Source organism: Osmia lignaria, chromosome 7, assembly GCF_051020975.1.
Source record: "Osmia lignaria lignaria isolate PbOS001 chromosome 7, iyOsmLign1, whole genome shotgun sequence".
NCBI lineage: Eukaryota > Metazoa > Arthropoda > Insecta > Hymenoptera > Megachilidae > Osmia > Osmia lignaria.
In genome coordinates, this window is record NC_135038.1 from 10219179 (window position 1) to 10246440 (window position 27262).

At 33.2% G+C, this 27262-nt stretch overlaps 1 protein-coding gene across 2 annotated transcripts in view; it reads right to left on the reverse strand.

Moving 5' to 3' along the window:
• AstA-R1 (allatostatin A receptor 1) overlaps positions 1–27262 on the reverse strand; it is a 36779-nt gene that overhangs the window by 3095 nt on the left and 6422 nt on the right. The window contains exons 3-6 of one of the 2 annotated variants that reach the window (XM_034324926.2): positions 26774–26903; positions 23995–24261; positions 22127–22375; positions 6967–7818 (exon numbers count right to left, since the gene is read on the reverse strand). In XM_034324926.2, the coding sequence (XP_034180817.1) occupies positions 22127–22375; positions 23995–24261; positions 26774–26903 (646 nt within the window). In that variant the 3' untranslated portion in view covers positions 6967–7818. Of the gene's footprint in view, positions 1–6966; positions 7819–22126; positions 22376–23994; positions 24262–26773; positions 26904–27262 lie in introns of those variants that run through there. The other variant, XR_004581486.2, reaches the window with a different exon arrangement.

Here is a 27262-nt window from a genome sequence, read left to right on the forward strand (position 1 = left end):
AAGGTACAACAGATTATTATAATTCGCTAATCGATGAATATATGGAATCGAAGGAATTTCACAGGGTGCTATCGTTCACGGTGCTGTTATTTACGAGGTAATAAATTTCCAAGAGCGTCCAAGATAAATATTGCCTTTTAATATCGGCCGAACGACACCAACCGGATTAATGGGACTTGCAATACGTTCGTTCATGGCACGATTGATTTCTTTTGTTTCACGATGTTTGCTTTCCTTTATAACGAATCATGTGTCTGAATTTGTTTTATGTAAAAAAAACGTATGCTGCCGACGAGAGTGGAAAAGTCACTTACAGCTGCGTCATGTTTTGTACACATTTCAACAGTGTTTACCTAGTCCTATCATTCTCTTAAGCTTTGTCTTCAGTGTTGACATTCCTCCCTGCTGCTTACGTTCTCCTTTGACATGTATTCTGTTTTAACCACAAAATTCACTTTAATCGTTGTTAAAATAAGGACTTCGATTGGAGAGCCAACATTTATAATTAAAAAAATATGGTGACATTATATAATATTTAATTTTATTACAGTTAGATAATGAAATATTATTCTTAATTTTTTGGTGAGCGTCAGAGAGAGGATTGTTGCAAAAATTTTGAAAAAGATATATAAAGTACAGCTAATATTACAACGCAATTACAGCGCCATGATTGTTAGATTGTTTCATGATTGATCTTTTTGATTACAAGGATATGTCTCGTAGGGTAAATTTCAAGGCCGATTCCGTCGCGTGACTTATGACCCATACGATATTTCAAGCATGTCACGAGCACGATATAAATCATGTCCTCTCGACTCGTGGTCGAATATCGCCGAAACTGCACTATTCCCGAAATGAATTGGAGAAACCTTGACTTGTTTGTTTGACACGAATAAGATCGATCTGGAAATTCGAAAAGTACTCGTATACTTAGTAATCAACGCACTGCAGATGTTTATAAAATTACAACATATCGCAGTGTATGTGACAGTGTAATAAATTGTTTATTTCACAGTGACATAAATACAGAAAAATGTGAGGGTATATGGAAGTTGAAAAACAAAAATATGAAAAAGCTATTGATAACATTTTTTAATTATTTTATATTGTGATTTTAAACCTGCTGCCAGCTATTCGAATATGTATAAATAAAAAAACATTGTTCTCATTTATTTTCTATAAAAATTAATCTGTAGATTAATAATCTGAATTTCAATCTGTTTTAATGCATATATTAATTTCCATTGTTAAAGTTCTGTTAACACGTTTCACTGGAGACCAACATACATCTAAATAAATACAAATTCAAATTAATAATCCTTGTTATAATATACCATATTATATAATTATTGTTTGATATTAAGTATCCTCTGTACATGAAATTAGGTGTTACAATAGCAATTAGCATTGCTAATTAGCATTGCTAACAATAGCAGTTACCATTGGACCACCCTCATTGTCTTAATTATAATGTGTCTCTTTAAACATCAATAAGTGCAGTATTAACAGAGTTAAGAATTTATAATTTTATTCTATCACACTTCAATAAAATTGAAAACCGCAGAAACTGCACAGTTAGCATTCAGCTCCTAATCCATATGGTCCTCCATTTAACAATACTAAAGAGGATTCGGAGTATTTTCGGCCATATCGTCGTACAAGGCACGTTCACACTTGGAAAGCTCCAAGACGATTTTGAGGATTATTCGTGTAACCATAACGTAGCCACGAAAGCTGCAGGTTTGGAAAGGAAATCTTGGTGAATTTGTGGGACGTTAGGGACGCTCTGCTAGCAGCGAGAAAAGCCAGATATGAAGCAGGTGGGTCTCGTTTCGCCGAATGATACCAGGCCATGGTAAAAGCGGTATTATACCAGTCGGTGACCATAACCTTTCCTATACAACGCTCAGCTCTTAAGCGTTTTACTCTCTTTTTTACAATCCACGTTTCTTCATCTCTGCGGAAAAATGAGCAGCTCATATACCGCACAAAAGACTCGAATCTCGAACCGTTTCCATCATGATGCATGTCAAAATGACCCTGTTCCTCTTTGATCTAGTTTAACGATGAAAACCGTGAACAAAGGGTTTATCTCTTACCAGCCAGTTCATTTTTTTTGCCTCCCTATAATTAAACGATACGGGCGCGAGAAGAATTGAAAGGATGAAAAGAACGTTTGAATAATTGGTATCATTTATAGGCAAATTTCTATTGATTATTATTGGAGATTTAGACTGAAACAATTCTTTCAGTTGGAAAATTAAAATGCAAAAAGGAAAGTAGATCGGAATGAGATCTGAAAATCTTTGTGTAGTATTTTAAAAAGTTCCCTCGAGTACAAATCGTTCAGATTGGTAGGAGCTTTCGAAACTTTCGAGAAGTTTAATGCCAGATTCATTTGAAATTCTTGAGTTATCGTTTCAGAACCGGTGGAAAATCTTCTTTCGTGCAGTAAGAAAAGTTGTTTAGAGGGTTATAAAGTTTCGTACGTAAAAATATAAAACTGGACATAAATTGAACACGAAAAGAATTGAAAAAAATACAGCGAAAACATTGTCGATAGTATTTGTAGGAATAATTATATAACAAATATGCACTGTATCAAACAAAACAAACAATATGAAGAAATATCGTTTTATGGAAATGAACATAAAAAAAAGAATTGAAAGCAATACAGCAAAAACATTATCGATGGGATTTGTAGGAATAATAACACAACAAATGTGCACCATATCAAATAAAAAAAATAATGGATCATGGAAATGAATATACAAAAAAAAATTTTTTAAAATACAGCAAAAACATTGTCGATGGTATCTATAGGAATAATAATATATTGATTTATGGAAATATTCGCAATAACACGAGCAGTCTTAATTTTTCAAGGGGATGTTTTCTCTATATTACCATTTCATTGAAAAAAAATAAAAAGGCATCACTTTTTATTTAATCTTTAAATTGTCAAATTTCCCTCGTAAAAGAAATGCTTACATCTTGTTATTTTTATAAAGTGGTGCTTTCATATTTTCACCCTGCAATTCAAAAGATCAACATAAAACAATCCCTACACGCGATGTTGTTCTCGTTTACGCTTCAGAGAGCTGCTTGTTGCTTTCCAGCCCCAAACACGAGTATCCAGGGGGTGTCCTCTGTTTTCCTCTTTGTTACAGTTAAGGACAGAGTTCATCGATCTTTCGACAAAGCAGAAAAGTTCCACCACCGGCGGGTGGTATTCTTCGACGAGGAAAACGCTTCCGGGTATTTCGAGACCCCTCTGTTCCAGCCTCGCTTCCTTTTTATACTTCTTCGCATTGTTATTACCCAACCTCTTCCTCCCAATCCCTTCCGTTCAGTCGATTTTCCAGTGAAAAGGGTCTGATAAATTCTCATGCACGTTTGATACGCGCCACCAGCGAAAGGGTGCGTTTCTATAGGACATTACGTACACCCTGTTGCATTACGCGCAGCTTTATGGGGTGGTGTGTCATCAAGATTTAACATACGCTAACATAGTGCTTTTATGACAGTGTGGTGTAATGAACACGACGTAATGTGTTAACTGGCAGTGGTAGGTGTCATTCTCTGGTGCAATATTGGATGTACTTTGGATGCTTTGAAACATTTATTACATAAATCAACTATTTTATTCTTGAATGGGTCAATAGTGAACCAGTCTTACAAGACAAATTGCAATGAACCATTGAATAAAATTAGGCATTTAAATGTCTAAATAAAGGATTTTGATACAGTAGATTAATTATATTGCCGCGAATGGGGCTGAAGGGGTGGAAAATTCTTCAAACTTCTAAATTTTTAATTCGAGGAACAAAGCGAAATAAAATGGTGGAAGAGAAACATTAGCATGCTTAAAAATCGCTAATATTAAATTAAATTGTGAATTTAATAAATAAAGGCTTGGGTCCACCATCTGAGAGCTAAATGTCAAAAGGATATTTCAAATCCTAATTCATTCCTAAAGATTATCACTATAATGAGAAACGTAATAAACAAAGACTTTGGCGTTGACGTATACAGACTCCAAAACCCTCGAAACCCAGGTGTCGCTCAGCTAAATTATACAACAGCCACGTGATTAATGGCATTAACTATGTATGCAGATGCAAGAAAATCAAGTAATGATAAACCAACTCCTGTCTCATCAAGCTACTCTATCAACGGTACAGTTAATGAAAAGGTAACACTGTTTTAAAGCGCCCATAATATTACATTTTTTAATTAAAATTTTTCTTATATCAAAATTAGTTTCCGGAGAACAACTTTTTTTTTGTACAAAGGGTTTGAATTATTTCAAGCCCAGTTTCATTGCAGTAACAAGATATACGTACGTTTAAAATTATAAACGATACAAAAAGGTGTTGAAGTTCTTTTTAAATGGAATGAAACACGTCCCATTGAGTGAGTTATAATTAACAGTGAAGGTAACGGGAATTCACATTTGCCAGTAAAGTGAAAAATTTAATAATATTACTCTACCGAAACTTTTAGCAGGATGATGTAAATTTTTAATAAAACATAGAGCTTTTATGTTGTTACTGTTTTGCTTAAAATATTAAACCCATATGCTTTTTGTGAAAAGAGACTGTTCAAAGAAAAAGATCGTCCCTTGTCGATAATAGCGAACTCACGGAGGATGGAAGGGCATTAGTATTCTAACAGCAGGATATCACTGATCCTTTGATTCAGGTCGACTCTTTAAGGTTTACCACAATGCTTCAAAATTCTCTTGGAGATGGTCTTAGAAGGATAATGTTCTTCACTCACGGTTGTGGCTTTCAAATCCTTCAACTTACTTCGAATCTCCGTAAGAACTTGTAATCCAGCTGTCTGTCCGTTTAGTATCAATTAAACTTATCAGACGACTTGATACTATCAGACGATTGATATTATTGAAAGTAAAAATGTCATTTTTTCTAATAAAATAGACAATAGAAATTTGTATGTCGTTATGGTGTAACTAAGTGGTCAGGGTGGACTTGCCACCACTAAGAATCTGAATTGGCCCTTTTCTAAAAATGTAAACTTTCATCATTCTAAAACTTGAAAGTTTCAAAATTTCAGAATTTCGGAACTTCGGAATTTTAAATTTCCAAAATTCACAATGACGTGATAATTATAGTATAAAAATAGTTTCTGCTTCTGAAATATTTAATGACTAGTAAACAATGAACCAACTAAGTGAAGAAGATAAATGAATGAATGCAAAATTTATTACAAGAAATTATTACCACTGAAATTACGACGCGTCATGTTTGAACATTAATATTCAACGGAGGTAATACATATTCAATAGCACATTATACTTTCCCCCTATGACCGTACAATACTTGATCTCTTTAACTGCAGTAATTCAACTTAACTGTTTGGTGAAACACCTAACAAATATTCCTTTTAATGAAGTTCAAAGTCCGGTATAATACTAAACGTGTATCTTAAATTGAAATGGAGATTATGTTAATTGCTGTACAGCATGTCTAAAATGTTATTAAAACACAATATGCCTATACTGGAGTTATTAAAAAATGTACATACCTCCTTTAAGAAGATGAAGTCTTAAAACATCGATGTTCGAATGATTAATGAATTTTTTTCATTATACCCCGGTTAGCTTTAGGGAGATAACTGCTGAATGTTCGTCTTTAACACGGCCATTATAAATGTACCCGATTGAAGGTGGATAAGCGTCTCTTTTTCCAATACATTAGCCACCTTAAGGAAATCATTTGACTCCCTTCGACGACCGATCATTAGTCTTTTTCCTAAGCATTCGTATCGTTAAGTCCCACTGACATTGACTTTCTGCACAGATATTACAACCGACTGACAATGCTGTACCCTGGGGCATTGTTGGGAGAAATGGAAATGTTGTTCTTGTTCGACCGTTTGTCGCTTCACCGGATGTGATTCACCGCTAGGGGATGCTCGTTTCTACCGGATTATGCTTCCCCTAGCGGAGCTGATTTTTGTCGAATCATCGACCGAAATGAATTTTCGTTGCAAATTAAATGCTGGATGAAACAGTAAAGTTCTTTTTTGCTTAGTTCGGAAGTACACGTGTTCTTTTTTATTTCGGTCAAACACGTAGGGCTTCATCGATATTCAATGCAATTTTTTAAATTGAAATTAATTATAATAATTTAAAATGATTATTAAGATTATTGAGATGTAGATTTTTAAGGAAAATTCAAAGTATTTATTTAATTTAGTGAATTTTAAGTCAATGTGGCAGAAATTATTGACTTGTACTACTTGCTTTATCATAGATTTTCTGTTAATAGTTTTGCTTCTAGTATAATGGCAATATTTACTTAACAATGTTTAACAATGAATTTCAAAAGCTAATAAAGGGAAATTATGATTTAGTAAAAGCATTAGATTCGATTTGGTAAATTCTAATGCAGCGTGTCGCTTATTATTGATTTATACTACCTCGTGCACCACTGTTATCGTGTAAACAGTTTCACTACTAATCTAAGAGCATGTTTTACTATTTAATCGTGAATTATAGAAAATAATAAAGGAAAATTATAGCGTAATATTAAATTGAAGTGGTAATGTAATTGTTGTAGAGGTATAAATTCGATTTTGAGAATTTCAATGCAATGCATCATTAATTATTGACTCATACTACTTCGTCCACCACAGATTTCCTGTAAATCTTGTTAAATAATAATGGAAAATTATTATGTAATACTAAATTAAAATAATAATTAAAATAAAACTAATTACTTTAAAACAACTTATACAGTTCGCTCCACTCCTGAAATATTCACATCTGCACATATACAACTAAAATAATAATAAAAATTATAATGGGTTAATTGAAGAACCTGAAATATTAATAAAAAAGGACATTCATTCTATTAATCTATCATTCTCCAAACCTAAAATAAAAAATAAAATATCAACATGATATAACTTGCATTCAATCGAGCACTCAGGGACGTTGGAAATTCTAGTAGAGAAGGTTTATGATTTGAGAGAAACAATTTATAAAACATGTGAAACAAGAAGTTGATAATTTATTGCACCACATCAGCGTCTTTATTGATATACGTACTTTACAACTTGTATGAGGACATTTCTCCGAGCTTCCTTAAAACTTACAACCTTAAACCTACGATGTTTCACTGGAAAACAAACTGTCACGTCGCGTCGTGAATAAAATTACTTTCGAAACGTGCACCCTTACTTTGTTCCTAGTTTCACGGAAATGGCAGGGGCTCATCTACCATTATCCGTGAATTTTCAAGAACCCTTTTCCATAAAAAAAAGAGAGAGAAACAAATTAATAAGTAAAATCGAATCGACGGTAATAAGCTCTTTCACCTTTATAGTCGCCGAACAAACAATTAATTAATCCCTCTTCTGAATTCTACATTAGTAATCGTTTGAACCTTTGTTACTAACTATATCTTTTAATCTTATTATTATTCAATCGTACCATTTTTTTTTGCCAACTTACAAGCGTTATGTACACAATTTCTTCACAATGTAAGTGTAAATCCTACGAGGTTCACGACTGTATAAAATATTAATTAAAACAGAAACCTATGACATATCTGTTCAATTCATTTCACGTTCAAGAAATTATTCATTGAATTGGCCAATTGGAAAGATCAAACGTTCACTATTATTTCTTCTGAAAAATGATCGTTATTACGATTAGACACAAATGTATGTACGAAATCACACGACAATCATCCCATCTTATGTTAATATAGAATATCAAGGATATCCTTTAAATTTATAAATAAAAGGTGCTGTACTGGACGAATTCGCCGTCGAAAGATCTGTGACCTGAAACAGTAAAAACATGACAGAAAAAAAATACAAGATTAGATGAATCAAACAAAAATCTTCTGAAATTATTCTTGGTAATCACTGCATGCTGAAATATTTCTAATTATATTTTTCTAAATGAAAAAATTATTCTACTGCTGGATTTTCAGGATTCTTAGGTGTAGGAAGGGATCTGAAATAATTTAAGGTTTTAATGATTATTATTAATTAGTCTTGAGTCTCTAATGAAGTATGCTGTAATTAATATGTAATTAAATAAAAGAAAAAAATTTTAATCCAAATATTATTATTTCAACTATAGCAGTTGATAACGAATAATTAATAAAAGAAAGGGAGAAAAAAGTTACCCAATAATTCATCCCTTACAGATGGCTTCTTCCTCATCAATTATGTAAGAAGACTGAGCAGAAAGTGGGTCAGAAAAACAACCTTAAGCCTGAATTTTACCAAGAAATTGGGGACGATTGAAATTTTTAAACGGTCATCTCGGACGAAAGTAGCCTGAAAGTGTTGGCAACAGCGAGCTGACTCGATGATGGGTACACGGATCGATGACGGAAAAGTGGAGGAAAGACGAGCGACTAAGGTAGAACTAAAAACAGGAAAGGAGTGGAAATAGGAATACGATGACGAGAGAGAGGACAGAGAAAGGGTGGTGTATGTACCATAGGCCCTCTTATACACGTCGAGTGAAGTTTTCCACCAGTTTCACGGCTCGGCCTACTTTGCTAAGCCTCCTAACCCAGAATTACAACGTTGAAAGATGGCAAAATTTCGCTCGAATGAGAAACGTTTATATTACACTTTTTTTCCCCCGATAGTAAACCACAGAAAGGAGGGTTGATTATCGGTCCCGACACCATGAACAATGGCGAGGCGAGCACATTGAACTTCTAAATTAGATCCTATCGAACACACGATTCGGCTGAAGGGGAAAGCAAAGGGTCGTTTTGACGGTTTTTAAACACGAATAGGGTGAGTTTCAGTTTGTAATAGGAACTTTGATCAATACACCATTTGTGTCCCGGAGAATCTTTCACAAATTCACTGCCATAGTAATTCAAATTTAATATAATTGAGTAATTAAAAAGCAAAAAAGAAAAATTTTAAATAACAATACTGTTATCTTTATAATAATTACTGTTAGGTGATATGAGATAGCTCATTAAAAATTCAAATTAGAAAATTAATGGTCATTGGATTAAAATATAAAATTTATGGCTTATAACTTTGAATTTGGATTGTTTCAAGGAGAAATATTATAAATTTTATTATTATTATTATTATTGGTAAACGCTCCGGGCACTCAGTCCTCTAGGAACCATTGTACCCAAAATATTATAAATTAATAATTGAAAAAGTAAGTGAAATGTGATATGACTTTTTCCAGGAAGTAGTGATAAAAGTAACCAGAACGTGTAACCTATTTTTAGATGACTTATTTCGTGACCTGGCTAAGTACAAGCACCTTCCATTAGGCGGCACCCCTTACTTTCCTCATTCAACGTTAATTCCATGTGAATTCGTTTACTCTTTTTACGAGCACGACCACCTTCGTGCCGTTTCCCTTTCGACCATTTCTGTTTACCCCAAGTAAAGACTTTCACGGATGAAATCTTACAATCAAATGGTTATCAAAAGAAATCGAAAGCAATTCGAGTTGATTCAAAGCGATTTTGTAGATACATACAAAGTACACAATAGCAATGGAAGAAAAGCCATATATTTAAGTTATGAATACATAACATCAATAAGGAGAAATGAAATGTATACAATGATGATTCAATTAAAGTTAGGCACTGAAAATTGTAAATAAAAAGACTTTTATATATTAGAAAAGTAATACCTAAAGAAATAATTTATAAGTTAGAAAATGAGATGGGAAACTTATTTTTAGTTCTGTCATTGTGAGTTGAAAATAAGATAGAAAGGTATGCAATATTCATGAGGAAATTCTGGAGGTACTTAATTAAAAAGGTACCTCATTCTAGAATTCAATTGCCATTATGAGTTTATTCCTTAATGAATTTTATTTTAATATATAAAAATTGTAGAAGTTATTAAAAGTTATACTTTAATAATTTTAATACAGAAATGTTACTGTTTTAATTTTAATACTGAAAGTTATTTTAATAACTAAAATCCTTTTAATAATTTTAACGTGTTTGAAATATTATTGCTTCCTTTTATTGAATAAATTGCATTTCTAAAATTTATTAAAATGATAAATGATAGCCTAATGCACATACACAATTAATAGACTTTGACAGGAGTGTATTACAAAATAAAATAAGATAAATCAGCACTCACACGAAACCAAAAATGCATCTGATTAATCAGCCTCAATATTATCTTCTGACATTTGTTACAGTACCTGACTAGATGAATTATTGGCCATTTATTCACGTCACTAAAACCTTGATTTATCATTGACAAAATTTATGGATTATATGAGTGCTTTTAAAGAAGCATAAAATTTCAACATGCACTTTTGTATAAAAAAAGTGTTATATATGGAAAACATTACGATTTCCTTGATACAATTATTATAAATTTAGATTATTTCTAATAATACTTTTTTTTATCTATCTTATCTTCCATTTCCTCCTTTGAAATGGAAAGAATCCTAAAATATGAAGGCGATTCGAATCTCAAAACATTTCCCCATAGTAAAATTACTTGGTCTGATTACATAAGTATACAAAGGGAATCTCTTGATGATATAAGCAGAATAGCCTCATCGAGGGTCTCTTAGATTATCTCGATTGTGAAACGAACTGTTCACATAACGATCCAAATAGATCGTAAAATAAGAAATGAAAATATAATCTTGGGTCACGATTAACCCAAACTCCGCTGTTCAAGAGTTAAACTCGTCAGCCGACAAACAGTTTTCTCTATGCGAAACCTATCTCAACTGTTGCTTTTCTGATTTCTGCCACAAGGAATTCCAGAATTTCATTCAAAAATCTATCAAAACAAATTTAATCTGAACTCTATAAGTAAAGTAGATACCACAGTACACACCAGTAGTACATACCACAGATCAATTGTTTATAATTGAAATCTATTTGCTATATCAAGTGTTTTATTAAACGGGAAGTGATTGCAGACATAATCGTATTTCAATTTGTTTGATATTACAATTTCATTTTATGAAGCGAATGCTTACACTGCTATGCAATGTATGACGCGGAGAAAAATTTCCTAGAAAAAATTTGGAACACTTTTATGAAATAATTCCTTCGTAATATTTTTCAAATATATTAAACCATAAAAGTGAATTAACAGTGAGACGGGAACGAATTCAATTTAATTTTATTTTCATTTTTGAAATTTTATTCTACCCATTTGAATGTTATTTCATAATATATGAAATTTCTTTGTTTAAAAATTTGTGTGTTTACTTGGAATTAAAATTTATTTGTAAGTGAGTCACGATAGATTTCATCCTATCGCTCGAAATTAATCAATACTAATGTAATTTGAACAGAATCTTCCAATTTTGTCTATTTGAAATATTTCTTAGGTTCATTTCGGATTTTGACTAAAAAACTGTGAGAAAAATTTAAGTAATAGCTAAGCAGTTTCCGTTAACAAGTCCAAAAAATAGTAATTTCATTATATTTATACCGGTAACAATAGCTTTCTTTCTGTAAGTAGTGCAGTTCAGAATAAATTGATGCAACTGTAGAGCACACGGTAAGCTGCATTTGCATTGAAATGAACCATTTATGCTAACCATTTACATTTCCATGGCTATCTGAGGAGAAAGTAGTTTTTTACGACTACAATGGTTACTAAAATTGTTGCTACAATTATTGCAATTATTATCTTGGTTCGTTTAATTGCTATTATTATAATCAAAATAATATTTTTATTTACTTAATTATTTTTTCTAATTTTTAACTTTATGTCGACAAATATACCGTAATTTTTCTTTTAAATGAATTTTTATTAAAAATTTCTTTATTATTTTGAGATACAAATAATTGGAATTGGATATCTGTTAATGGATTATGTAATTAACTGTTTGCTGTAATAAAGAACCACTGAAATTGTATTCAGATAATTGCTGAAACTTTTACGTATTTATTTTTATTGTACCTTAAGCTTCAAATTGATACGACAATTAGTATTTTATAAAACTTTTATGTCATGAAATTGTATTACTATAGAATTTATATAAAATCCAGTAATTTTTAATACATCTACTTTAACAGTAAAGAATAACCATTTGAGTGGATTAATTTCAGCGATTTCTAACAAGTTGTTCCAAGTTGAGTTTCCTAATTATCACGGCACAATTTCACGTATCTCGTGTGCCAGCCACTATTCATTAATTATGAATTCCAACTCGTCTAATTATTGGTGTCGAAGAAGATGCCTCCAATCTTCAAAGTAACTAACTCCAAGCATGAACGTACAAATACGTGTATATTAAAAAGACTTTCCCAGAGTCTTATTCCACGAAGAAGCTTTCCGCTCGCGAATTATACGCTCCGCGAAGCATACACGCGCAATCCTCCGCAATTTTCTCCAATGAATTTATCCCCTAGAGACCAGACAATCCAGGTAAGTCTATTTTAAACGCAATTTCTTATAAATTTCTCACGAATTGTGCCTTGATTTCATTTTCCACTAATTTTTGAACCAATATAAAACCATTCATATTCTTCAATAAGCCACAAGTATGCTAGTGATGCCAGCTATTTCATTAATTAATATTTAAGAAAGAAAGAGAATAAAAATGGTAATTGGCTGCAGAATTTGAATATCAGAATAGCGAAGGGGATTCAGTCATTCAAGAAGCAAACGAGAAAATCTGCTGAGCAAAGACAATGACAGAAAGCAAAGAACCAATTCGTAAGACACAAGAGGTGGGTTTGAATGTTTCGTTAGGAGAAGAGTTATTCTGAGAGACGGGCGATAAATTTAGAAGAGCGACGAAAATAAGCCGGAAAGCGAATATGGAACTACCAAGATCTTGTAATGATTTATATTACAGTCGTCTCGAACGACACAGAAGAATAACGAGCGAATTGGGTGATTTGGAATCTAATAAATTTTCGATTGATCTATTTTAGAAAATAGAAAGATGATTTTATTTTGAAAATTAATCTATCGTATTTTTAATAATTTAGTATGTTATTTTGAAATATTTAGGTACTACTATAATTAATATTGAAATAAATTTTCAAGTAATTTTATAATAAAGTGTGTTCCTGATACAATTCCCTTAACAATCGAACCCGCAATCTCGCATGCACGACAGCGAACCTGCTAATTATTTATAAACAGAGGCAAATTACTCCGGGTACTTTAATAGGCAGCGGATAAAATAGTGAATTTTATTGATGGAGAGCAGAGATGAGAGGTGTATCGAGCATAATTCTCGCAGTTTCGACACTTCAGGTTATTACCGTGCTACGGTTTTATGTCTCATAGATGTTGCGCTCGTAAGAAATAAAGTTGGCCGCGGGCGTCGAGAGAAATGGAAGGTGATTCGCGTTTTGCCATAGCCACTTCAAATCGACGATAAACCTATACCATTCGACCATTCGAGTTTTATGAGTATCGCCGAAATTACACAGCTAAACAGGCAACGCACTTTAATCAAACCCGCATTTCAGTGATCTCGAAACGTGTCACCCGATCGATATTTCCCTGTTTCATCGTATTAAAAGCTTCCTGCGGTATTTTGCCTAACACTCAAACCGATTAGCGTTATCGACCAGCTACGAATCAATTTTATCACTCGCCCATGAAATATTTCACATTCCTAGCTTTTCTGATGGTAACTTAAATATACCCTCATTTGTATCTTTTGAGAGGTATAATATCGTTATAAAATATTCATAATGTATACACAGCGTCGATTACAGTTAGCAGAATGACACGAATGGGACAACATTGCCCTCCATTTTCTCCACGTTTATTCGCTTAGTGTCAACGAGTATATCAATCTGATGATCAATAATTGATGATTCAGTTTGCTCACCTAATTTTGTTCAACGTGGCAGAAACTGATTAGTCATACAGTCAATGATTGGATAAGAAAATTACGATACTTCAGCTAATTTTCAATTTTCAATTTCTAAACAAGGAATAATGAAGGTAACAGAGAATGTATTAAATAAAAAATAAAATTACAAGAATCACAAATCCCATGAAATATAAGGCAATGTTAGTGTTATTAAACATGACAGAATACTTTGCACCTGTCTTATTTTTTTTTTCACACTAGTCAAATTTTTATTTTATCTTGTTTCTCATTTCTTTCCTCCTTCATTTTTACATTCAGAGTGCTGCATAGAAATAGAGGAATATACTACTTGCAGAGTGTTTTCGTTTCTAACGAAAAGTTCTTCATGAAGTGTGAAAACGTTGTTCCTTTTCGTATTTTCGAGTGTCGGAATTATATAAATTAAAACAAGTGCATTGTGTGATTTTTACAAAATTCCTGCTGCAGAAAAGAATACACGTAACGTAATCTTTTGTGTAGAGCAGGGAGAATATTGCGCAGCATCACTGAAGTTGCGTTTTCTAAAACAAACGTTTTACTTTTTATGGTTTATTTTTACTGCAACCATGGGGGGCATTTACTGAATGAAGCTACAATAACAAACGGTTCTCCCGGATGTTTCATTGCATCCTTCTACTGAAAAGCAACCAGATTTCCTTTGAATATACGTTTTGCTGACTTCTTGCTTTCGTCATCCTCTGTTCCGCGTAAAATACGCGAATGTTCAAAAAAAATCATTGTAATGTTTGTTTAAAAATCGTAAAAAACTTTCTGATGAAATAAAAACAGTTTAATAATACATTGCTTTCAAGAGATTTGTAATTTTATATTTTATTTCACACATTTGTTAATGTCTGTGTTTTTAAGGTCTTTGAATAGGGTGGGTCATATTTATATAATTTTACAACTTCAGAATTTTGGAATATCAGAATTTCAAAATTTCGGAACTTTAGTAATATATTTTAGAATCTTAGAATTTTTAAATCTTTTTTGAAAAGGTCCACCTTGACCCCTCTGCAGTTACGCCAATAAAAATAAAGAAAAATCATTGCAATTCCGAAAAATAATAATATAAAATCTTAAACTGAGGCTATTAAAATTAAAAAGTAAAGTGGATTTTAGAAAATCACTGCAAAATAGACTGATGTTTTTTTTAGTAATAAAACCAAAGAGCAGAGTCACGGAAGGGGAGTACGTAAAGAAGATTAATTATTATCCTTATACTTTCCATCTTTTTTTATTTACTTTACGTTCATTAATCTTCTAGTTCTATTCGTGTAGAATAAAGTCTTTCGCTTTATAAAATAATAAAATAAAAATTGGCTCATCCTCTGTGAAATCAAATCTATCTTTAATTTAAAAGAACACCCCCATACCTCGCTCTACGTCCTAGATACGTTCCGGAAAAGTTTGCCGTAAAGCGAAAAGCCGTATAACGAATCAATTATTTTGATACAAACCCATAGAAATTCAATTGGATCTGTTTCAATTTTTTATAAAATAATATAGTTTTTACTCCATAAAGCATTTTATTCTTTTTATTTCCTATAAAAATGCTTACATAAAAATAAAAGTACAGCATTTTTTGGCCGTATAACGAAACTTTGTGAGCCGTAAATCGAAAAAGGGCCATAATTAAAAAAGGCCTTTATAGCGAAATGCCGTATAAAGAGCGACCGTATAGCGAGGTATAGATGTATTCTGTGACGATACCTTTTGAGAGAAAACATTGCATCAGTTTTTTCATGAAAATGTGATGTCATGTCAATGTTATTCGATTTCCAATCAAGTATATTGTTCGATTTCTATTGACCTTTGTTTTCGTCTATTTTTGAGGTACTTTCGTTCATTAAAATTATGATATTTCTTTACTAATCATAGATTTATGTTTCTTTTTATATACTCTATTTTATTCTGCTTCGTTGATTTTCAAATCACAATCTAATCATTATCATTGACAAAAATTAGGCACTCAAATTTTTAAACAGAAGGTTTCCATATATTAGAAGTATAATATAAAAATATAAAAATGTAACATTAGATATAGATTACAGGCTCTGCTGTAAGAGTTAAAGGATAATATGGAACCTAGAACATGGAAAGAATACTAACCACTATGTTGACCAAAGTTAGACAACGAATTCATAACATGGGAAACTTATGTCTTCCACTCACGTTGGAGCACCGACATGAGAATGCATAAATAAAAGTGGACAGTGGAGAGAAAAGGAAACAGAACTCATTTTTCAGGTAATTTATCAGTATTGTTCGTAAGCTAGCCAGGATATTGGGCGTAGAAATATCACGAGTCCATTGCTGGTCACTCGTTAACGCAATAATAACTGTCGCCAGCAGAGAAATCACGGTTTATGTTACGATCAAAATGTAACCGGCGGTTAGTATTTGGCATCTAATACGATGTAAATGATGAAATACACAGAGGGGGTGGGTCCCCCGATTCGATCATATGAAACAATTCTCCAAAATTATCCACTACAAGAAATGAATATTTCATACAAAAATTATGTTCCATTAAATAAGACTCTCTTATTCTTCAATAAAACTACCTTGTTTCTTCATTAAAATTTCGGATAAAGACTCGTATAAACTGAATTATAAATTATTCCAGCATTTAAACAACAGCAGAGGGGTTTAAAAATCGTTGGTTCGCGTTTAAAAAAGAACGGCAAATCTTTCCCTTGCTGTCACGTAACAAAGCTTACAACCAAATCTCGGCTGCTGTCTTACCATTTCCTGTGACAAATTTCCCCTGGAGAGCTAAAAATAACGACATCGCGCCCCTAAAACGTTGGCTTGCAACGTGATACCAGAGATTCAGTTTTCTCCGTGCTTGGAAATGCAAAGATCGTTTGGTGAATTTTCACAGAATGACAAAACCAACGATAGAAAATGCTGAAATATTGAATAATCGGGTGAAAACTTATAATATTCCATAAAAAAAGGATTTGAAGTTGAAAATTGAAAGCGACGTAATAATAATGGGGTGTAATTAAAAGATTTCCGAGCATAATACGAAGCCCTTGAAAACATTTCATAAACAAGAAAATCGAGTTGGTGCTGTCATCGTGGAAATAACTCGAGAGAGATTAAAGTGGCGAGGATTTCGTGTCGGTGCTTCAGGCGTCTATTTATTTCTCCTTCTTCCGTTTTCTTTTTCCTCTCTCATAACTCGATCTTTCTTCGACGACTTCGATGACCGTTTTATTAAGCAGAGAGGATGTCAAAGGAGAAAGACAGTGACTTCCGGCCACTGAAATAATTTTTGAACCATCAAAGAGTACTATGGAACAATGATCAGAATTTAATGAACACTAATTAGAAATTTAAAAAAAGGCTATTCTGAATCGAGAACAAAGCTGTCGAACAAAAGATCAAGAACATTTTCACATTTCTCCCCACTATACGGAGAAATGTAGCACGAAACAATGTTGTAATGAACCAGAAAAGGTTGAAATTTATTCGCGAGAAAAAGGTCCACAGCAGAGTGCAGATAATCCGCAAAAAAGTGGATACCTTTTTTCTTCTTCAGTTACGACCTTCTCGTGAAAAGTCCAAGCATCTAGCGAACAGTACTTCCAAAATTAGTACCATTCTCCCTCGGTTTCATCCCTCTTCACCACGGCTTATTATCTAGCCGTGGATTCAAAAGTAGAATTGCAGAGGTTGACCTGGTATCTGAAAATGTTCTTTCATCGTGCCGTCCATAAGAATCGACACTCCTGCTTTCGTATTCTGCTCATCCCACTCGATCAATCACAAATGTTTGATAAAAGAGTAACGATATTGCTTCCTCAACTATATTTCATTTTCGTTCTCTCGTCGAGCATGAATGATATATGGCAAGTACTCATTTTCGAGGGTCCAAAGAAATCGATTTAGGGTACGGAAATCAAACAATTATTATATATTCATAGTATGCGAAAGTGGACAATAAATCATTTCAACCATCACATTTTATGTTAGCTATTTGCTATCATAAAATAATTCAAAATAAATGATAATAATTCAAATGTCTTCGTCTATAGATGTACCTTTTAAATTAGGTTTCTCTGTGAACCAATCAAATTATAGATAGAAGTCAATATGACGTCAAACTAATCTCAAAAGCTGAAACTTGCACTTTTGAATTTTTCTCATTAAATGTTATTAAAATGTATAAAACAAAGTGAATAATATTGTGTGGTCTAAAAATAAATTTCCACCCAACACAAAAAAATATTAAATTTGATTTTATAACGAGGGCCTAATAATCGTTCTACAATATTTTAAGATATTTATTAAAAAACATAATTAATAGAGTCATAAAATATCAAATAATATTCCTGATCAATTGATCATGCTCTAAACATATTTAAGTACTTTCCATCGTCACATAAAGTACAAAAACAGGAACTCCAGAGTAATGGTTTTACGTTACTATTTGACCTAATTAACTTGTAAACAAGACACGGCAACAACTGTGCTTCCTTAGGGATCTCATCAATGTCTAGTGGAAGTATCCTGTTTAAAGCCAAACCATCAGCAACCCCATCAATCTCCCTCGAAAAAGTTGGCTGTATTGATTTTGACCTAACAGTTCGAGAAAATCTCATTAAAAGCGAGACGAGATCGGGCACACCTTCCATCCACGAAGATTAATCTCGACACATGTAAAAAAAAATAGAATTCTACAGCTGACACTAAATGTTCCTTGATCCTCGACATTAGTTTACAACATAAGGTTTCCTTAGAATTTTTCAAATACAATTAATAAAATAGTACAGCACTTAGAATTTGGTTTGAACGATGGACTGCTGTAATTTAATTTGATGAAATATTTAAAACGCTATTAGACCTTAGAGAATTGGTCTATTACACCGTTTGGTGATTAAGAAAGTGAACTATGTTTTCAGTGAAAATCCGGTTACGAAGTTTAATTGGTTATTTTACGCTTGTTGCGATTTGTAGAGACATTTGTAGCCGGGTCTATTAAGGGTGGCTGCTTTGGAAATAGAATGGATGCAACGACCAGGTATTTCACGTAGGATTTCAAGCAGAGTAATGAATGACTCTGTTTCCAGGATAATATATTACTCTAGTTACTGAATTAGACAAATTTTTTAATCCAATGTGCAGCCATCATTTATTAAAACAAAATTCTAATTTAAATTAAATTGCTTTACTACCACCGACACATTATTTTAAATAAAAAAAAAAAAAAAAAACAGTTTATTTTAAGCTCTATTAAGGAAAATCATCAGAAATTCCAACTTGGAATTCTTTCGTTACGAAATAATACACAGCAAGAAATTCATCGTGGAAGGAATTTGTCTTCCCGTCCAGTAGATACTTTAACTTGGGAAAGTCAATCGAACGATCCGTTACAATTCCAGAGAAAGGGAAATACCGGAGAAACAATTTGATCCCATGTTTGAATACACAAATTGCACGAACTGTATTCGAGAAAGAATTTCCAGAGGTAAACGGATTTTCGTTGGTGTTTTAAAACAATCACGTTTCAATTTGCACATTTTCACCGTAATCTGATCTTAAGTGTCTACTCTCATCTTGATTTATGGTACGGCGCCGTTTTCCTTTTACCATCTAACCGAACACTGATTTCCAATCATTTTCCAACAGAGTTTCCTTTTCCTACGGTAACATTGGAAAATACTTATTTTTTTTTTTTTTTTGGTTTTATACAGTATCGATTGCCTGGCTCTTTAGCAACAAATTTTCGTTTAAATTTCGATTATGTTGATGAGGATCCGAAACCTTCTTTCACTTTAATGTTGATTTTATTTCCACAGAGGCGTGTTCTGCTATCAGTATGCGGAACACGCTTCATCTCTGCTTCAGTTATGTTAATCGAGTCAGCAAATTTTGAGAATTCCCTCCTTTTTCGGGAAAGTTATACATCGCATAACACGACTGTCTGGGCTCTAATGAAAAAACTTTCGAATTCCTTAAACCATCTCATTTCATATAGTTCGTGTACACTACTGAACATCATAACTTTTTATAGGGAAAAATATGATTTGGGATGAGGTTCCATTACTGCAGAAATGAATTAAAATTTCTAAGGGCACCTTGATTAGTAAGCTTGAGTCTAAAATTGAAATTTATTCTAAATGCAATTTGGAAAAAGAGCAATAACAAAAAAATTTAATTCAATATTTTTTGACATAATAAATTAAAGACTTATGACGGAGCCCCATTCATGACCCGGTGAATGTTTCTGACCCCCTGGAGGACAATATGTGACAAAAGTATGAGTTATTATACTAATTCTGATTGGCAACTATTGACAACAAACAGCACATGAAAGTGCAAAATAATCTTCGAAATGGGAAATACGGGAGTCGAAAGGGTTAAATATAATATTTAGAACTCCCAAAAACTATTCGATTTCTTAAAAAAGCTTCCCTTCTGAAATTCCCTTATAGTGCGAACGGTATTTGCGAAAAAAGTAGAGAAATGTACTGGGGTATCATCAAGAAACGTTTACCTCTACCCCATTTCCCTGCGAATTTCACCCCCTACACAAGACCCATTTACCCTTTTCTCATCGTACAAAACCTCCGGGAGCAGTTCGGTCGGACGTGGACGCTTTTGTAATTTATGTTCCTACCTATTCCTCGACCACCAAACATCCGAGTTTCCACGATGTAAGTTATATCGTACACGGTATCAGTAAGAATGAAGATTGTGAACGTAGCAAGTTGCGCGGATAAACGAAGAAAAAGGGAAGATAGCAACGTTTGCGTTTATTCCACCGGCGAATGAAACAAAGCTTCGGTGCTTTGCCGACCCCCAATGGCCACCCTGGAGCTTCTGATGTTCCCTACCTCCGCGAGAATCTTGTACAGAGAATTCTGTGATTGATGTTAAACAACCGCGAAGACATTTCGAAGAATGAACAAAGTGAAACAGAGAAATTACATCTGTACAAAATGTTAACACCTTGGGTGCCCTAGTATAAACTGATAAGACACGTTGTAACATAATTTTGGTTTAATAAAAAATTAAATAATTCGATCGCTGACATCCTCATTTCCTTAAATTGATCATAGGTTCAGCCAATATTCATGTACCAGTAATTGGAAAAAGATAAATTAAACTCGCATCAGAGGCAGTTTAAAAATGTCATATTTATTTATTATCGTCAGGATGATCAAAGTTGATAATTTCAACGTTTCACGCACAGATGATGCAGGAGTTTAAGAGATGAGCTGGAAAATGTGGGAAATTGCAGCGAAACGAGAAGCATAATTTACAGAAGGTAAACAGCGAAGCTAGGATAACGCAGATGTTCCTACGAGTACAGCCTTGATGGCCTTGCATTTTCGATTTGACAATCTACGCCTGCAGCAACACAAGTAGCGCCTGAAGAAGCGAAGAAAGAAAGACATGTTTTCAAAGCCTCTCAGCTCGTCCATGATACAAAAGAATATTTTTTTGAAAGGTGACGAGGAGTAAAGGTAAAAAGGAGTTGTAAGAAAGTGCGCTAGCGCATCTTGAGGAAATATCTCTAGTTGGACGTTCATTTTTGATACAATTTTAGAAGTTCAGAAAGTTTTACTTTTCGAGTTTTGGCATTATAGGACCTTAAGATCTTAGCAATTCAGAATTATAAAATTTTGTAAATTTACAACTTTGAAATTTTAGGATTTTAGGATTTTAGACTTTTAAAATTTTGAATATTTTTAAATAAAAAAAATTACACAAACTTTCTTAAAGGATACCTTTTTAAATATAAAACCACGCGTCAAAGAAAAAAAAAAATTAATTAACTTTTTAGAAAAAATTCTAAAAGATATAAATTCTTTTCAACCCCCTAAATAGGCTTCACCCACTGATCGATCGCCTTAGGGTTGAATAAGCCTCGTTTTAATTACACGATTTTAAAGAGAAGGAAAATCTCGCTGTAATTAAAGTAAAAAATGTTTAACGGACACGATCTATAATACCTTTTACTTAGATTTTAAAAAGGAAGAAGGAAGAACGAACTTTTGTAGGATAGTTTAACTAATTCCTCTGGCAAAAGGAAATTTCGTATCACAGATAAAAATGGTTATCTTAGTGAGCTTTAATTGCTCTCTACATAATTAACCTCGACCACGTAATTAGAAATCTTCAGCAGTACTACTCAGCTTTCAACCGCTACTTTTTAATCAAAATAATTTACGGTACGTCTCAAACATTTCAGTATGCTTTATGACAAATATTCTTGTTCTCACAATAAAAATAAAAATATTAATTATAAATAAAATGACTCACCTAAAGGATGTCACCAGTACTGGCAGCTCTCGTAGTTTTCGTCAATGGTCCCAGTTGCCTGTTTTGATCGGGCCGAGGTCTACAGTAAATGATTTTTCGAAATGCTTTTCGAAAACTGTCGCTCAGGAAAGCGTAGAGGATAGGATTGACACAGCTGTTCGTGTATGCCAAAATGTGACTGGCTATTTGCACCATAATCGTCGCTGATGTCAATGGATACACGTTTAGTGACTTTGTTACCAGGATTACCTGTTGCAAAAAAAGAAACAACAAAATAACTTTAATTTATAAAGTAACAGAGAAAGGATTCCCTTATTTCTAAGCTGAAAATAAAATAACAATCATTAGAATCTATGCATTTTTCTAACAAAAAACGAGTATATTTATTCTCCGTACTCGAGGTCAAATGTGTGATTGATCTGCAAGCAGTTTCCGCTAGCATTTGTCTTCTCTATTGTATCACAATATTTCGATTTCCTGTTGTGTTCAATACACGACCAACGCAGTTTCAAAGAATAGTATTTCACAGAGAAAACTCAATAAACGTGGCAGGCAAACCGGATATTCTGCAGCGTCGTGAGAAATGCAACACTCATAATGGAATCACAGACAAAACGAATAGAAAATGACGATCCGCTGTGTTCCATTTTTTCCTTGTCACAAAAGAGCAACAAACATACTAATCTGTATCATTGAAACATTGCTGCGTGGATCAACATATTCTTGCAACTCAGTGGAAGAAACTTCGTAACAAAGCAAAATGAAAAATTTGACTTTTAAAATATTTTTAAAAATTTCAAATAAAATTGATTTAAAAAAAAAACTCGAATCTTTTTAAGGAAAGCATTTAAGATTTAATTATGTTGTGAATACAGCTGAAGAGAGACATTTTGACGTCTGGTGATGATAACGATTAAAAATGAACAGCAGGTCGATAAATCTCATTCCTATATCCCCCATTATTCACGGAACACCCCCCGTATTACCGAATTTCACCCTATAATTTCCTTTTGCAATTTATCCTCCATCTCCATTAACACGAATAGCATACCAGTTAATTACATTCAGCTCGTATCGGTCGTAAATTTTTCCTATCGTTAGTCTCCCCCGAAACACACGAATGCTATTCAATCCCCTGTCATCATTCTCGATCGACACCACCTTGATTTATATGATGCTACAAGAACCGTGATTTTCTGTTCGACAAATTATTCAACACCCTTTACCGCTCCAAGAAATCCGTCAAAATTTCATCTTCTGTGACCCAAATTTTAATATTTGAACCAAGTTGGGCCTGGATCCCCTAAATATCTGGACTGGCCTCGCCCAAAAATGTGGACATTTGCTATTTTTATATTTTAAGATTGCAAAATTCAAGAACTTCAAAATTTTAGATTTCCTGCGTTTCAGAATTCCAAAATTACAAATCTCCAGTTTCAAAATCGTAAAATTCAGAAGTTTTAAAATTTCTAAGGGAACTTGGCCTACTTCAGAAGAAGATCCAAGTAACGTGAATGGTTATAACAGAGGATAGTAAAATAACTGTGAAAGTTACAAAGTTACAACAGAAATTTGATGTGGTAATTTAAAGTTGCAAGAGCACAAAATGGGTTAATATATCTTCTTGCGTTACGTTTTAAGGGGTTGAAAATTTTAACTTAAACATTTCAATTGCCCAATTTTGAATCTAAGCATCATTAATCATTTTACACTCCTATCATTACATAAAATTAATTTAACCCTTTCTTTTAATAAAGAAACTCCACTTGCTATTTTTAAAAGCTTTGGCTAGAAAATTTCACGGTTGCAGGGTTTTGAATTTTATCACGCATGTTAACGTGTGTCAGATTGTTCGTCGCGATACTAACCTGTATAGGGCACCAACAAAAGGCGAAAACGCCAACTACGACGAGCACCAGCCTCGTAACTCGTCTTCTTCCGCGTCGACTCTCGGCGCTGACGCGTTCCCCGCGCCATAGCCTGACGAGCATGCAAATGTAAAAGAAGCATATCAGCATCAGCGGCAGCAGGTAACTCAGCAAGAAGAACGACATTTGGAAGATAGGCCAATTATACTGTGGCAGAATTCGACAAGCCGTTAGGTTCTCCGATGACGAATCGTCCACGTCCTGAAACTAAAACAATCCTGCATATAACAAGATAATCCATATAATTAATAACATCACAATTAACACGTTAATCGCCATTAATGGAAAAAATGGTTCGTGTCTCCTGGGCCTTTTCTTTTTATATTAAAAAATTTGAATTTGTTCTTTGAATTGATTTACAAAATATTTTTGCTAATTTTGAAAATTATCTTTGATGTACAATATATGTACTACTGTACGAAATTTGTACCTCAACCTTCTGACGACGGACCATTATTCAATGTAAAAATGCATGTGCATTTTATAATTACCTCACTTTTTAAATGAAAAATTAAATTTTTTCCTGCAACAAGCTTTGTCCAGTTGCAATTAAAAATGATATGAATTATTTTATGCGAGGAAACAGTTGTTATCTATAATTTTCTTTTTCCTAATAAATTATTCATAAAACGTATTTAATCTTCTAGCATAATATTCTGTATGCTTTTTATAGAAATAAACTGGGAAATTTCTTCCAAGTGAAAGAATATCTGTAGCTGCAATTCTGCAGAATTAGTTTAATTGTTGGGTCGTTCGCGTATCATCGGATTTATGGCTGTATCGTCCATAGAATTCCTTTTGCTAATGCTTGAATTAAACCGAAGCGTGTATCCAAGGGATTTACAAAACGCGCAATGTTATTTGCAATTCTATACCGTGTCAAATGCCACGTGTTACACGAACGAACCTAAAATACAGTGAGGCTATAGCGATAGAACGATCTCATCGTGTTAAGGACGGTTATTTGTGTCATTTCCGTTAGCGGAATCGTGGAAAATCGCATAATGCAGGACAATGAGTTCAGAGCATCGAGATATTCAACGGAACTACAATCGTTATTACAGAGATTGCTATGTGTATCGCGATCTACACTTTTCAGAAATATTGCCATCAATTACCCTTTGATCTGCCCATGCAAATTACAAAATTGCTAAATTTTGGATTCCGTTTCAATTTCATGGCTGGCTACTGTGCCAGTCAGCATATTAATTACAAAATAATTTAATTTTATATTTCAGTTTATATTATTAACCCTTGAACAGAGGAGCCTGGATCTATCGTGACCCAAAATTACATAACATATGCACTTGGAGCTCTCTCCAGGGTCCGCCATTCGAGGATTAATATAATAACGAAGCTATTAATTTGTGGCACGAGTCATTATAGTCATGAGTGGTAGCAGTAATTAGTGACTCTTACAATAGCCAATTTGTTAATTTGTAATAGGAAATAAGGCAAAGATAACGAGAAAATCAAGTGATTTATAAATCATCTCCATTATAGTAACCCACGAAATACCAGAAACAAATCCATGTTACGGTTTCAAATTTGCAACTTTATAGTGAACGTTCTAGTAGAGCGATTACGTTGCCCAGTTGACTGCGTTCATTTCATCCGAAAGTAATTACAGTGAGAACACTCATTGGGGAATAACAGGATAGATGACATCGGTGAAATTTTCCTTCGAACCACTTAAATTTTCTAGCATCATTACTGGGATACTATTTATTTGGAAAAGGTTAATTTAACTTTTTATCTTTTAATTGATTATTTTTACCATTTTCTCAATTGTCTATTAAACATGCCTATAAAATAACAAAAACAATCATTTCTATTATCTGTATCCAGTCAAATAATTAAAAAATATATCGTATCTTTTTAAATTCATATTCTGTTCGCGTGAAAAAGTGAGTTAAACGTAGAACTTCATGGAATTTAGATAATCCAATTGTTAATCATTTTATGGCACCAAAATCCCCTCGTTGATCGTATCGGTAAAATCGATAACGAATAACTGGATTGAAGGAGTGAATCAAAGAGACTATCACCGGTACCTGCTGGAGAGAATATTTCGCGTTCGTACAATTTGGCCGCGGCAAACTGAACCTGCGTGCCAATGAAAAAAGAAAAAACTGATGGAAATAGAGATTTCAGATAGGAATCTGAAATATCGAATCCAATTCCACTGGTCGATAACAGAAAGGAATTAGTCTGGGAGATTAATACACGCACTATAAAATGGTTCTGGTTCGAACTGGCAATGACAAATAATGATGGCATAAATTTAGATAGAATTAACAGATTTAATATCGTGTGGATCATCAATAATTACTGAGAAAATTACGTGCGGAGGTTTCTGAAAGGTGAAATTATAATATTTCAAATTAAGAATCAAGATTATAATATTTCACATAATAAATTGTGGATTCATTGGCACGAAATGTTAAGTTAAAAATGAAACACTAACCCTTGAATCTAATATTATTCTAAAGAAAATTAAATAGAAAGAGTGTAATATAATGGAAGAATAATTTCTAAAGGAACAGTGTAAAATTTGAAATGCGAGAATAATATAAAGTACGGAATTAAATTAAAATTGAAGTTCTCTCCATGGTCCGTCGTCCGAGAGTTAAAACGTATAATGCATATTTACATAACACGTGTGTTAGGAAAAAAATTCATGCAGGGCATAGCAATTATGTATACATAAGTGGGTTACCTCGCCATGAACAACCAGGGCAGGCGTGGATATTGCAAAAATCATCGCCCATGCGATGCAAATCGCGAGGATCGCGTGATTTTCAGTTCTCCATGACATTGAGGTAATAGGATGAACCACCGCCAAGTACCTGTAACAAAGAAAACCAAATTGTCAATAAAAACAAAAAAGGAATTGATATTTATATTTTAGAAACCATAAAAAATCTTGAATTATTAAAACTGTCTGAAATTATATATCATGTGTAAGGTTCTGTCCAATTATTGTGTATTTTCAAAATATCTCGCGAATCATATGCTAAATGAAATGAATAGAGCATCATTGATGCTAACTGATTTGGATAAACGCCAATGAATTGAATAATGCAGGTTGCCAGGGACTCGCGATTAACCTAGTTGTTAATTGCAATTTCGTGACAGGAGAACTATGCCATAGGTGAACGGATACGTATAATTTGTTAACGAATGTCATTATTCGCGCAAAATATCC